At 42.4% G+C, this 13,821-nt stretch overlaps 2 protein-coding genes across 2 annotated transcripts in view; one reads left to right on the forward strand and one right to left on the reverse strand.

The window, feature by feature from the left end:
- Positions 1-1,758, forward strand: part of akt3a (v-akt murine thymoma viral oncogene homolog 3a) — a 50,248-nt gene extending 48,490 nt beyond the window's left edge. Inside the window, exon 15 of the transcript XR_002275307.1 lies at positions 1,275-1,758. The gene's annotated coding sequence lies outside the window, so the exon portion shown is untranslated. The remainder of the gene's footprint in view (positions 1-1,274) is intronic.
- A 2,366-nt stretch (positions 1,759-4,124) lies between these two features.
- The window catches only part of sdccag8 (SHH signaling and ciliogenesis regulator sdccag8), a 41,451-nt gene continuing 31,754 nt past the window's right edge, over positions 4,125-13,821 (reverse strand). Inside the window, exons 17-18 of the mRNA XM_020603657.1 lie at positions 4,870-4,996; positions 4,125-4,571 (exon numbers count right to left, since the gene is read on the reverse strand). Coding sequence (XP_020459313.1) covers positions 4,533-4,571; positions 4,870-4,996 — 166 coding nt within the window. The 3' untranslated portion in view covers positions 4,125-4,532. The remainder of the gene's footprint in view (positions 4,572-4,869; positions 4,997-13,821) is intronic.

Here is a 13,821-nt window from a genome sequence, read left to right on the forward strand (position 1 = left end):
GTTAGTCAGCTTCAGCCTGACATTGAGAGGCTGGTCAAAGCCAAAGACCAGCTTCATGTGTCTCACTAATAGTGTCAAACTGCTGCTGTTTGCTGTTAATATGGACATAATTTGTGGCTAAATAAAGATTCATTTGCTTTGTATTTGCTTCCTGTTCTTTGTACAAAGAGTGAAATGTTGAATACCTTTATAATAAACCCATTTCAATCAGAAAGTGCACCCCCCCCGCATTTTCATTTTGGCCCTCCGAGGGGAAAAGTTTGGGCACCCCTGCAGTATAGACTGTAACTCGCTGGACTACATGTACTAAGCAGGAATTGGAAAACCCAGTGTTTCTCAAACCGGTTCTGAAGTTTTCCAGCTCCTGCCCAGTACGTGAATAGGCCTAGTGAGTTGCACTGTAGGCAGCAACTTTGAGGTCCATCTATATTTGTTTACATTTTGGGACATTAATTTTATGCCATATTAGTTATTAACAGTTCACTTTAGCTGTGCACTATTGGATGTACTGACAACTATCACAGAATTACTTTGATACTAAAGAATTTGTTAAAACCTGATGATTTTTAGGCAAGTTCTGCAGCGCTCCATCCCCTGCATTATCATAATTAGGAGATCCTGATCTCATAATTCTCAGGATCTCAAAATTATGAGATGTTATTTCTTAGGGCTTAGCTAACTGTAACTAAATATAATTCTGACCTCGTAATTGAGATTTTCTCGTAATAAGATCCTCCAGTTTTCTTTTGCTGAATGCAATGCGCTGCGGTAGGTAACAGCTGAGCTCCTGTTTCCTGTGAGTTTATTACAAAGGATTTTTTTAAAAGACTATGGTCTGTGAAGAGGTATGCATCAACAATTATGGGTTTACACCAATCACAGCAATCGCTATAATATATACAGTATATGTTCTATTTATTGTTCTACTCAGTTTTATATTTAACTTTTTCTATTGTTAGTACATTAGTCTTGAAAAAAAAAGTTATTTCTTAGGGCTGAGATGGAAAAAGGCACCTCAAGAAACAAAAATGGCTGAAGAATGTAGGAGGGAAAGCAGATAGCCTTCCTGCTCCACTGTTTATTTATTGTAAATGTTTTTGTGTTGTTTGTGACCAAACTGTGACAGCCAAGTGGTGACGGGACACATTAGAGACAGATTAGAGTTTAAGGAAAAATAGGATTTCCAAATCATCCCGCAGGTGTTAGGTATGAAGGCCCATCTCACATCATTTTTATATTGTCACAAATTGTCCTCATTTTTAATCTTGCCACAGGTGTGTGCTGGTGAAAGCTGAGGCGGAGTTCAGACAGACAGAGGGAGAGAGAGAGAGAGACAAAGTGGATGTTGAGCAGAAAGAAAACAAGTGCAGCACAGAAGTTTGACTGTAAAGAGGAAGATCTAGTGCCAAACTACATACAAGTGCTACTGTTTACTGTAAGTGTGTTGAGATAGAGTAGAGAAGAAAGTCAGATGAGAGGAATAAGAGTGTTTGGATACGAGTTTGTAAGGTCAGTCGGCGTTTTCCTGTCAGTTTAGAGAGTGGGAATGCTCAGTCAGCTCCCAACCACCGAATAATCCCTGCAGTCTACTCTGTCTTTAATGTAATGCCGTCACTTCTTTGGTCTGGACTTTGTGGTCGTTGTTACGTCTTCCAGTCTGACCAACGAGATTTAAAATCCCCTCTATGTCTTCAAACGCCAGGTAAGCCTTATGGTTCAGCTCAGAAAAAGTCAACAAAAAACAAAAACTTGACATCATAAAAGAGAGAGACCAGATGTTTGAAATCTCAACAGCATCTAAAAATATTTGTCACCTTCGATATCTGGATGACGCGCATTAAAGAGGAGCACCAGGGGATGCTCTTATTAGCCACAGACTATTGTATTCCAGTATATTTATTTGAATGTTTTATCATGGATGGATAACTTGAATTTATTTTCTATTTATTTGTTGTCGTTTTGTTTGGATTGTAGTCACGTTTCACTCTGTAGTTTCAAGTCTTCAGATGCTTTGTTCTACAAGTAAACGCTGCCTTTTTTTTCTTTACAGAGCTCTTGTATGCCACAGTACCTGTTTTTCCGCTGCTCCATATGCTTTACTCTTGCGTATCCATTAAAATGCTATCAGCTAGCAAAGGCGCTTTATGGCAGAAGGTATAAAAGGATGGCGTTGGCCTGCATGCTGTAGTCCTCCTCTGTCTGCACTACTAGGCCTGAGTCAAAGTGACACTCAGAACTCTTATGAAAAATACTTCTGTGATCGATTGAGCCTGTCTGGCACAGCTGAAACAGTCGGCTGGTTCAAAATGAGTATAAATCCCACCCAGCTGGCAGCCTCAACAGGCTCAAGCAAACACTCCCAAGTATTTGGAAGGACTTCAGCTTTGATTTGACCCAGGTCTGTGAGCGACTGAGGAGTTCTTAGCTGTATGAGCACGCTTAACACCAGAATCATTAGAAACCAGAGTTCATAATATACTGCTTTGTAGCCTTGGCCACAGCACTTTCACATCCATCACGTCTATATGATTCAGAGGAATCTGATTCAGCCCTGCTATAAAGGAAGACTCTTAGCTTATTTTTATGTTTCTAAAAAAAAATAAGGATTTTTTTAAGTCGCATATCTCCCCCTACATACACCTGCTTAGATGCTGCTGTGATCTCTAGAGTTGGCGAGAGCTGGGTGATTGTGTCCCATATGCCAGAGACGAGTCGGTGCTGTCACTGCAGGGTGAGTCGGCTGCGCACCAGGCTCAGGGGAAACGTTCAGTAAATTGGTCAGTGTTAAAATGGTCACTGAAAATGAAATGCTAAAAATCCACTGATGTCACTGACTCATCCTCTTTGTGTTGACAAGTTTTCTCTCCAGCTCTCCTTGTTCAACCCTCTAAAGAATTAAGTTCATTTAACGGTGGCAACAATGCCAGAGGCTGATTCGAACATCAGAAATCAAGGTGGCGCTCATTAATCCTCCTCATCGATGTGGGCTTACCTTTAAAGACTATAAATCAGTTGTGGGCACATGTTAGTAATTTAACTTGGCCTCAGTTGTCATCACTAAACTGGATGTGGAAATTCAGTTTCAGCCTCCTCACAGCTGAACTGGTGCCCTTGACTGGTGTGAATCGATATCTGACGCTGCACTGACAGTGTCACAAACTGTTAAAGCTGCTACTATTTGTACCACACATCTATCACAACAGGTCCGACTCCAGTAGTATTTGAATATGAAATCCTTTCAGACTTCAGCTGCTCTGTACTGATCTTGTTCGTTGTTACTGAACCGAACGGTGTCAGCCAAAAATCGCTCGCTGCGCTCTGCCTGGCATTTAATACAAGCAAACAGCTCAAGTGTTTGAAAGGATTTCTTAAAGTTCTGACCTCGTGGCTGCGGCAGAATCCCTCCCCTCTCTTCTCTGTGGTACTAGTCCACTATCATTATGGTTATTAACATGAACAAGCATGAGATGCATTTATTTATAAACAGCAAACAAAAAACTGCAAACATGCAAATATTACAAAGTGTAAGTGAGTTTTAATGTCATGTCCATCTACTGTAGCTTTACAGTTGTGTGAGACATTTCTGGACAGCAGAGCAGACCCCAGTTCCCTGAAGTCAGCTCTGCTCTGTGAAATGTCAGCAGAGCAGAGCTGACGTTGAGTCTGAGATGGTGTCAGGGAAACTGCAGATCCAGAAAGCTTCACAGAAAAGCAGATCAAACAGCCTTTTTCTGTCCCTCATGCCGTCAGGATGCAGTGGTGCTGGCCGGTGCAGCCGCGGGGATGTGAAAAGTTACCATCAACTGGAAGCTGTTTTTTACACTGTACGTCCTTAGTATTTTTACACACAAAATGTATATGATAGGGATGCGCATTATTTTCCTTCTGACAGACAGCTTCAATAAAGCACTATGTCAATCTGCTGCCATGGTATCGACTTTTTGTTTGCTTTGTGGCCATCGACAAAATTTCTTCTGAACTTTCATTTCAGTGACAATAAAACATGAAACCAGAAATACACTGACCGGCCACTTTATTAGGTACACCTGTATGTAATTCAATGCAGCACTTCCACTTTAATGTCTGTGTTTATGAAGCTCAAAATGTTTGTTTTTGGTGAAACTGTCAAAGGTATAAATTCAATTATATGTTTATTATTGAGGTTTTCTATTCTGAAAAAACAAAGCAAATCAAGGAGCTTGGTGCTACATTTCTATTACATGGATTATATAAAATTCTCTTCCCTAGTATTGAAACAATAATTTAGGCAACTAAAAAAAAAAGCTCACATCCTAGTACCTCCAACCACTAAGTACATCATCAGTCACAGTAACACACTACTGGCAAAAGTAAAACATAATATGAAAACATGAGTCTCAGTTCTAATAACTCAAATAACAAATAGTTTTATACAGTGTACAAAAAGTATGTTCCTGTCACCCTCAGTTTAAAGTTGTTGTACAGGAGATTACTCACAGTGAAAACCTAGAGATCCACACAGAGCAGAGGTGATGAGGAGGAAACGGCCCGACTCACGTGGACGGAGCCACAGTTCTTTTTGTGCTGGGGAGCTACAGCAGAAAGAAACACACAACATTCAATACAACCAGTTGAACACACATAACCTCTCAGATGATGAATCAGAACAGACTATGTTTTTCAGCAGAACCAGACAGAATCATTAGTCATGAAGGCACAAATGTCTTCTTACTGATTTATTTTAGTAAACTGACAACGATAATGTGCTCCCGGAGAGAAAAGACATCACAAATTCATTTAGTAAGGGAAAAGTGAGTCGCAACCTCTTCTTTCTGCATATGTGTGTGTGTGTGTGTGTGTGTGTGTGTGTGTGTGTGTGTGTGTGTGTACCTCAATGCGTAGGTTCTGCATCTCCTCGGTGAGTGTGTTTCTCTCCTGCATCAGCTGGTTCTGTTTGGCCAGCAGCTCACACACCTGCTGGGCACTGTTCTGACAGTAACGGTCCAACTGCTGCAGCCTGCACCATGCACACACACACAATATTGACTGAAACTGTGTGAGAGGAACATACCCGCCTTGCTGATACAAAACCAAATGTTGTAAATATTGAAAGAGAACTAGATCCACAAAGAGCTTTTAATATCACCGGACTATGTGTTGATCAAATAATCAACACTGTTTACTGTACATGAATGTGCACAGCTGTGCATGTTTTCTACTGTGAGTGCAGACAATGAGATGATGTGATAACACTGAACCCAGATGTGGCCAGATGTAAATGAACCACATACTGATGCTTAGTGATTCTAGACACATCTAATCCACTGTTGAGGTCCATCTGAAATAAGGCACCAGAATCTACAGCTGTCAGATGATGTAGCAGAGTAAAAAGTACAATATTACTCCAAAACAGTGAAGTAGAGCCAAAAAGTTATAAGAAATAAAGTACAGTACTTCAGTAAATATCAGTCTCCTTCAATCTGAATAATTTCAAAGACTGCACTGTGGCTTTTTTCACTGAAATGTCTCGGTTACTGATCTTTACTCTGAACAGATGTATCCAAAACTTTCTCCATGTCGGATACTACAACAGAGATAAATTTACGGTGATATATTTGACACATCAACAACACGAGCAAAATAGGTGACGGTCCACATGTGAGGGTTCAAAGACGGGTAACGACGCTCACCGATACCGGACTACAATGACTCAGTTGTTAGGGGACATTGTTGGCCACCAAAGAACCGGAACCACAACATATCAGTTGTTAGGTGACATTGTCGGCTGTCGAAGGACTGAAACACCACCCAGGGGGATAAATACCTCCTGCTCAACACCAGTCGGACAGAACTGATGAAGCCTCTTGGAAGAGAGGTGAAACGTCTTCTACCTAAAACCAAGTCCAGATGATTTTTTTCTACATGTTTTTTCAGCATACTACGACCTGGATGACTGAGAATTTGCACAAACAACACGAGCAGACGACGTGCTGACCGGTGCTTTGTTTTCAGGAGAGCTTGTTTTGTTTCCACGTCTATGTGTGGACTCACACCGCCAAACGTCACCCTGTGGTTCTTGTCAAACAGTCTGGGCACAAAGTTGTGCGAGTGTTGTGTCCCACTATGAAGAAAAGTGTTGATCATTACCGGGACGTCCCAATTAGTGCGTCCCCTCTGGCACAGCCGCTCCGGCACACAATGAACTCTTTCACTGCACACGAGTTCGACACCGCATGTGTGTGAGAGAGTGTTTGTGTTAGGGAGGCGGTGTTTTCCAGCTGGAGTTTGGGGAGGTGTGTGTTGAGGTGGAACATTTTGCTCAGATATTTTCCATCAGCAGCCCGTTGTTTCATCCATCACCTCCCCTCCACTGCAGCGGTGAGTTCATGCACCCCCACCCCACCCGTTTTTGAGAGCAGAATCCACATTTGCATACTCATTCAGTCCGATTTCTCTGCCTCACACAAACAATTGTAAAGCTGTTTTTGTCTATCGAGCAGGAACACAACACAAGATAGAAATAACTGCGTGTACAACAGTACTTTGACGCTGTCAACAACAAAGTGACTACATGCATTTACTCATTTACTGAGGTACTTTGCTTGCTACTTTATTCAACTATATTTTAGAAGGCGATACTGTACTCTTTACCCAACTATGCTTATTTAACAGATGCAGTAGATACTAGTTACTTTACTTGTAGTTTTACATTTAAAAACATGCATTATCACAGATTAAACCTGTGGTTGTCAGTCATCTTGGCTTTAGACCCTTTATTAAAAAAAGTTTAGATGTTTTGAGTTGTTTAAAGTTAATTTAAAGAAAAATACTTTAAATATTTTACAATTTTTCAGAAGTTTGAGACTCAAAGCTAAAATTGGAATCCAAAAACTAAATACAAACTTTTTTGTTTGTTTGTTTCTTTTTTTTTTTCTCCATTAATCTTTTCACAAACCCTCTGAAGGGTCCAGGCTTTAGGTTGGAAACCACAGGGCTACATTACCAAACTGTATATAAAGTTGTTAGAAGTATCTGCACCTGGATCAGGTGTAACACTAAAATACTGATTACAGAGTGATGTGTTCTTCTGCAATTTAAGTTCATTTGACTGAAAAGACCTTTATTTAGGTGGGGTATTTTTACATTTTGGTATTAAAGGATCCGAGTACTTCTTTTACTACTGTCTCACAAACACGTTACAGTACATTAGTGTTTCCCAACCTGGGGATCGGGACCCTGCTGAGTTACAAGGTGAAGAAAAAACTTTCCCCCCGTCTTTTCTCAAGTGTTTACTTTTTCTTGTGAAACACGGGCGAGTTTCACTGCTCAGCACTCACATGCAGCCCGTGATGAGAAATCAAGCAGCAGTTCCTTGGATATAAAACAATCACACACACCGCAAGCTTTGGACAACCGGTGCAATGTGTAGTGACATGAAGGAACCATCTTTCTTTTGGTACGTCACCATTTCAACATGTTCATAAGGTGATATGTAAGGGAGGAATAACAGCAGTGATAAAGAAGAGGAGTAAGAAGAGAGTTGTGGCTCGGGGCAGAGAGGTGGCTGGGGGGTACACAGATGCCCCTGCCCTGCTGGTCATGTTGGCAGTGGCAGTGCTGCCTGTGTGAGGCAGATGGGGGAGGCGAACATCCCAGCTCTCCCTGACAATCTGCTCCCTGCTCTCCCCTCACGTCTCCCTGCTGCCCTGCGCGGCCTCGCTCTCCACTGCGAGCTTTAATCCCACTCCTCCTTCGTTAGGAATCCCCCTCCTTACGTCCAGAATTAACCTGTCCTCCTTAACCCTCCTCTCCTTTCCTGCCTCTTACTTCTCCTTCATTCCATCTGAAGGCCTGCTGGGTGGTTAATCTCAGACCTGGAGGCTGTGTCCAGGACGATGGCTCCCCTCCCTGCCTGGTGTTCCTCCAGCCGATTGCCAAGCTGTCCTGACCAGCCACCCCCTCTCTCTCCTCCCACGTCACACATCACCACAGCAGGGCGCCACCACGTCACACAGCACACATACAGAAAGAGCCATGCTGTGAGCAAGGACACAAGCGATGTGCTGCACACAAAGTGCAGGAGATATCAGCTACACATGCAGTGGAGGACCTAAAGGTCAGAAACAGAGCCTGTTGTTCTGAAGCTGTAAATGTTTGATGAGGAAGTGTTAAGAATGTGTCGACTAAAGGCCGTTAGCTCCACACTAGCAAACTAATCTGAGTCACACTGTCAAAATGCCAGCCCTTACCCCATCGCAACCTCTGATTTTTGTGCAACAAAAGACTCTTTCTCCACAAACAGAATATACAGCTGTCTCTTTTGGAGAGTTGTTTGGCACCGACCGGCCTGCTCTGCAGTTCACTCCAGGTTTGTAAAGCAGGCATCAACAGCAAACGCTGCTGCACCTGGTCTGCTGCTGGAGATAAATGAGGCATCGTAGAGAGGATTTATTCACTTACTGATTCAGAGTTGGTGAAGTGAACCACGACTTGCTGACGAGGACATCCCGATGAAATAGGACCATAGTACCATCTCTGAGGAATCATACTGGGTATTTGTACTCTGATCTTATAATGACTTTAAAGGAGCATTCACAAATTTTGGCATTTACATTTAGAGGCATAGCCATACAGATTGTTTTGGTTTTGTTTGACCAGGTTTTCAGAAAAGGACCTCAACCTTTCCTGACACCACCTCAACAGGTGTTGAATAGTGTTTCACACATGCTTATAGTATTTTCAGTCTTCAAAGAGGCACTGCAGTGACTTAATGCGGCACCTCCATAAATCGGTCACAGCAACAGAGGCAGACCTTTAGTCCCATGTACAGTAGCTCTATCCTGTTTCCCATAAAACAACTCTGTAGTATTCTTCATTACTTTCCCTGCTGGGTCCACATCCATCACATTGGAGCAATGGGACCAACTGTACAAGGTTATCTTAGATACATTTCTGTAGTTAGTATAAACACTGGTGCAAACTGCCAGCAGGCTTTCAGATAGAGCAGTCACAGAAAATCAGCTGAACAGGCAGCCAGTAAATCAGTCAGTCAGGTCATGGCTGGACATGGTTAAAGTGGCCACAGGTTTATGTAATGCAGAGTAAAGCTTTGACCCTGGCACGCACACAAATAACCACACACTCGCAGTGTTTCTGGTCAACAGCCGCCAACCTCTGGCCTTCTTATACAACACACACGCTCTAATCCACCCCTCGCCTTGCCTCGGGGGGCGGGGTGGAATAAGGTAGCGCTCCTTCCAACAGCTAAAGCAGCAAATCCAATAACTGGCCTCTGTCAACTGGCACGCTCATTAATTAGGGCTTAATACGACTTAATGCTCGGGCACTGCCCTACACTCGCCCACACACACATGCAGAGCAGCCGCTGCCTGGAACTGGTGAGAAAGGAAGGAAGCTTGGACGGATTCATGCATGGACTGATGGCGAGACAGATAAATGGATGTTCGAGTCGGGAGGATCTACAGCTAGTGAAAAACAAGGGTTGACAGTTTGTGGTATTGTGTTCGAGGTGCGGCGTGGAGTGGAGGAGGGACAGAGAAAAAGAGGCTGAAGGCTTCAGCTCCAGCCATCACCTCCCTGCTGCTGGCCGGTTGTGCTTTGGTTGGGGGGGGCTGGGGAAACGGGGGCTCCCGGGGTGGTAGCGAGGGACATCCTCCCTCGCTGACCTGGTCAAAGGACACCACCTGCTGGATCCCAGTTTACTGACACACACGCACATGACAAACACCTACACTAAAATACTTCCACAATTATCCTCCAAAATCACTTGAAACAGTTTCCAGAGCAGTCGTGGTGGTGAGCGTGTACTTCGCTCTCCAGCAGACATAATAAAAGAAAGTTTTGCTGGAAGGCAGTTTGCAGTAATTTCCCCTGACAGCCCAATAATCAAACCCTTCTCACAATCTGCACCTCAACCCGCCGCACTCTCTATTGACTGCTGCTACTAAGGAGATTAATTACAATGCACACACACTGACACAGTTACCTCTCTGTGGTATACATCAGTTGTAGCCCACAGCTAGTGTCTCTCTGCTGTGTGTATGTGTTTGTCTGTGTTTGCATATTTATTTACAGGTGCAATCATATGTCCTAAAGGCACAGTCCAAAGGGAAAGTGCTAACATCATGTTAGAGAAACAGTAGAAAAAGAAGATCTGGGAGTAACGTTCAGTTCTGTCATTCAAAACCCCCATATGAATGTGTGTGTTTTTATCAGCTAGTGGAGCGTGTCACTTTAAGAAAATATTTACTGGACAGCGCATACATTATCATATGACTTGAAAACACGCCACAGAGTAAACTAAGGTCCTACTGTATAATGAGTATGCATTTCCAAAAATAACCACTCAGCACTGACTATACTGCAGGACACTATATGACAAAGAGGAATTTTATCTTATTTGCAGAGCAAAGAGGAGAAGAAAATCTACACAAAGAGATGAACGTAGGCTATAATTAGACAGCAAACTGTGATCCTGTAACGAGACAGCCATAGGATAACACGCTCACTGTCACACACAAACAGAAAAAAATGGGGGAAATTAAACATAACACTTTGAGGTCAAGTGTAAATGACAAGATAATAACAAATGCACCCAATGCAAACACTTAACCAAGTGAACTTGGATGCATGGATTTATGTCTGAGTGTGTGGCATGAAGGCAGGCGGCCTTGGCTTGCCTGGTTACAGCATCACTGCCAGGGGCATGAAGGCTGCAGCTGCAGCTGCCACACACACACACACACACACGCACACACACACACACACGAAACATGTTTTGCCCAGTCTCATGCTCACCATCACCACCCTCACACCCCAGCGCTCTAGCTCGATCTTGGCTGCCAAACAACTGCACCCAAGAATATATGAGTGTGTGCGTGTGTGCCTAGAGGCCACGCCCCTCTCCATTGACCTGTCAGGCCAGTTGTTGCTCTTGCTAACATGCACATCTGACAGTGTGTGTTTTGATCAGGAGCAGACTAACGCGTGTTCCCTCTCTGTTTGGTTTTCTTTCATATTCTCGGGCAGTTAATTCACCGTTACCTGTCACTGACTGGCACCATTCACACACGTACTTTACATGAGCTGGTGATTTAACATGTTGGCACCGTGTTTGAGAAGAACCCACTTTTCCTTACAGCATGACTTGAGTAATGCTCGCAGAATTGGTCTTTAAACGACGCGAGACCAAGCTCTACCTGTTTGCGTACACCTACCAGACTCACTTCTGTTGCTTCACTTTAGTTTTTGTGGGTACCATCTGTTTTATCAGTTCTAAAATTGATAACGCAGACCATGTAATACTTTTTGCTTGCCTGTCATTGAGTTATGTTTTCATTCGTACCTTGAGAAGCACTTTATAACCCTGGTTTTGAAAAATACGTAACTGTAAATAAAGATTTACTTGTGCTGCTGTGTCGCCATCCTGCCTGCTGAATGTTTCATGCTAAAGGCTTTTATTGTCAATTTTTTTCTGATTGTTGAATATGATCATGTTGTAATGATCATTTCATTTTGTACTGGTAGTAAACCATTAGTGGGCTAAATCCTACATGTATAAATCTTTAAAAAAGCCCCCAACTAGTGTTTTCACCATTTACTGCAAATCCCATTTACTTTACATTAGGGCTACATTTTTCATAGTGTGCTGTTGTGTTTTAAATGTTTGCATTAAAACTCTAACTGAAAAATAATTTTTTAATATGTTTCAGTTTGGCAACTGATCACAACAGCTTGTCTGCTTCGTCTGTAACAAAGGATTCTTTTGAAGAATCTGAACCTGATGTTTGAAATAATGATACTTTGAAAATAAGATCAGATATAGAGCCTATTGATCTCTGGGAGGAAGGCATTAGATTTAAAAAAATGAAGTTATCATTTTGAATAATTATTAGTATTATAGGATTCCTTATAAAGTGCACAATATAAAATATCTGAAACATGTTCCACTGACCTGGGAGGCTGTCTATTATCACGACTTTAACACCTAGGCTAATTAAGACATTGGTCAAATTAGCTCAATTCACAGCTACAGGCGCTGTAAGAACAAACACACTTCACAGCCCAAGATCCAAAACTGCTTTTAAAAACTACTATCTAAAATCCTTATTTATTTGATACTGTTTCTTCTTGGTCACAAGATCTGTATTCATCCAGATGCCTGGCTTCTTTCCTGCTGTGTAAATAAAGAATATAAATCCTAAAGGTGAAAGAAATGCCAGAAAATAAAAAAAATAAAAGGCAATGAATGGGAAAATCATTTAATCCGTTTCAAATATACACCAAAAATCAAAGCCGGTCTGATGAAACTTCTAGCAACCAGATTAGTTTTATTTATTTATTTATTTTTTTTTTTTTTTTTTGGCACATCACCTCTGACAGTGGTAAAGGATCAAGATCAAAAAGTCAAAGTGTCAAATAAAACGTCCTTGGCGAGTAGTTAAGTAGATATATTTAAACTGGAAAGTCTTTAGGGGGTGTCAGAAATATTTTTGTGACCTGACTTTATAAAGCAAAGGTGTAAACAGCTCTGGAAGAGCACAGAAGTTGGCTGAGCTTTCAGTTTGTTACTGTATTAACAGAGGTTTCAGCGCTGCTGCAGGCTGTTATATCATCTATTCAACGTCAAAGTGTTTGCTGCCGTGAGGCCTGCTGATGCTTTGAGTGTTTGCTTTCCTGGCATTAAAGTGTGCCTGCTGTTGTTACTTTTAACATTTTCCTAAAGAAGGGGCAGGTGTTCCTGCACGAGTTTTCTAGTTGTAGTTTTATGAAGTAGTGTTAGTGAGTGTCACTGACTGGGGCTTGAGATGTGATGCTTTGCACAGTTAACGCTCCAGCTTGCAAGCCTCTGGCTACAGGCTGACATCTGAGCTGCAAATCTGTGCGTCTGCGTGTGTGTGTGTGTGTGTGTGTGTAATAGAGCTGTAAAAGCCACCGTTTGACAATGCTCTTTCAGCAGGCTGCCCTGCAGTTGCTCCCGGCTACAGAAGCCAGCTGGGCAATGCAGAAATAGGAACTATGAGAAGAGAAAGAGGAAGATGAAGGAGGAGAGAGAACGACTGATCAGCACCACCCAGAGGTGAGAACATGAGCGTGAGATAAAATGAAGAGTGTGGGACTTGCACCAAACTGTCCCTCTCTGTCTAAATAGAGCTGAGGTGTGCCCCACATTTGCAGTTGTCTAGTTCACACATGAAAAAACATTGATGTGTTCTTAAATGCAACTCAAATCCTAGTAATCAATAACATAAATGTAATAATAAATCTGAATCATTTATTTTTTGAAGTTTAACATCTGTTTTTTGACAGAATGTGCACAAATTTTTAGTAAAAGTAAAAAAAATAAAAGTACAACTGTCTTTAAGATCAAATCCTGCCTGTAAAAACATGACGAAGCGAACAAGCTGCTGTTCTGTGAAAAAAATAAATATCAGTCGTAACTACTAATTGTGTGAACGCTGCACCTCACACTGCACCGCCATCATTGTCTTCATCCCCAGTTTCTCCACATCTCACTCTTTTATCATCCCTCCATTTCCTGGTGTCGCAACTCATCATGCACACACAGATGCACACACGCAGATACACACAGATGAGACAAATGAAAGCTGCCCTGTTTTCTTCAGCCCAGCTTCTGCCAACTTAATTTGCAAATGAAAAGTTTTCGAGGAGCGTCCTTTGCTTGTGGGGCATGGCAGCACACTGTGTTGTTTGGGGGCGTAGGGGGGTGAGGAGGGAAGAGGGTTTGACAGGGTGTGTGTGTGTGTGTGTGCGTGTGTGTGTGTGGCAGGAGCCCAGAAGGAACAGCCCCCCCCCCGGGCG

Source organism: Monopterus albus, unplaced genomic scaffold, assembly GCF_001952655.1.
Source record: "Monopterus albus unplaced genomic scaffold, M_albus_1.0 scaffold3.1, whole genome shotgun sequence".
Taxonomy (NCBI): Eukaryota; Metazoa; Chordata; class Actinopteri; order Synbranchiformes; family Synbranchidae; genus Monopterus; species Monopterus albus.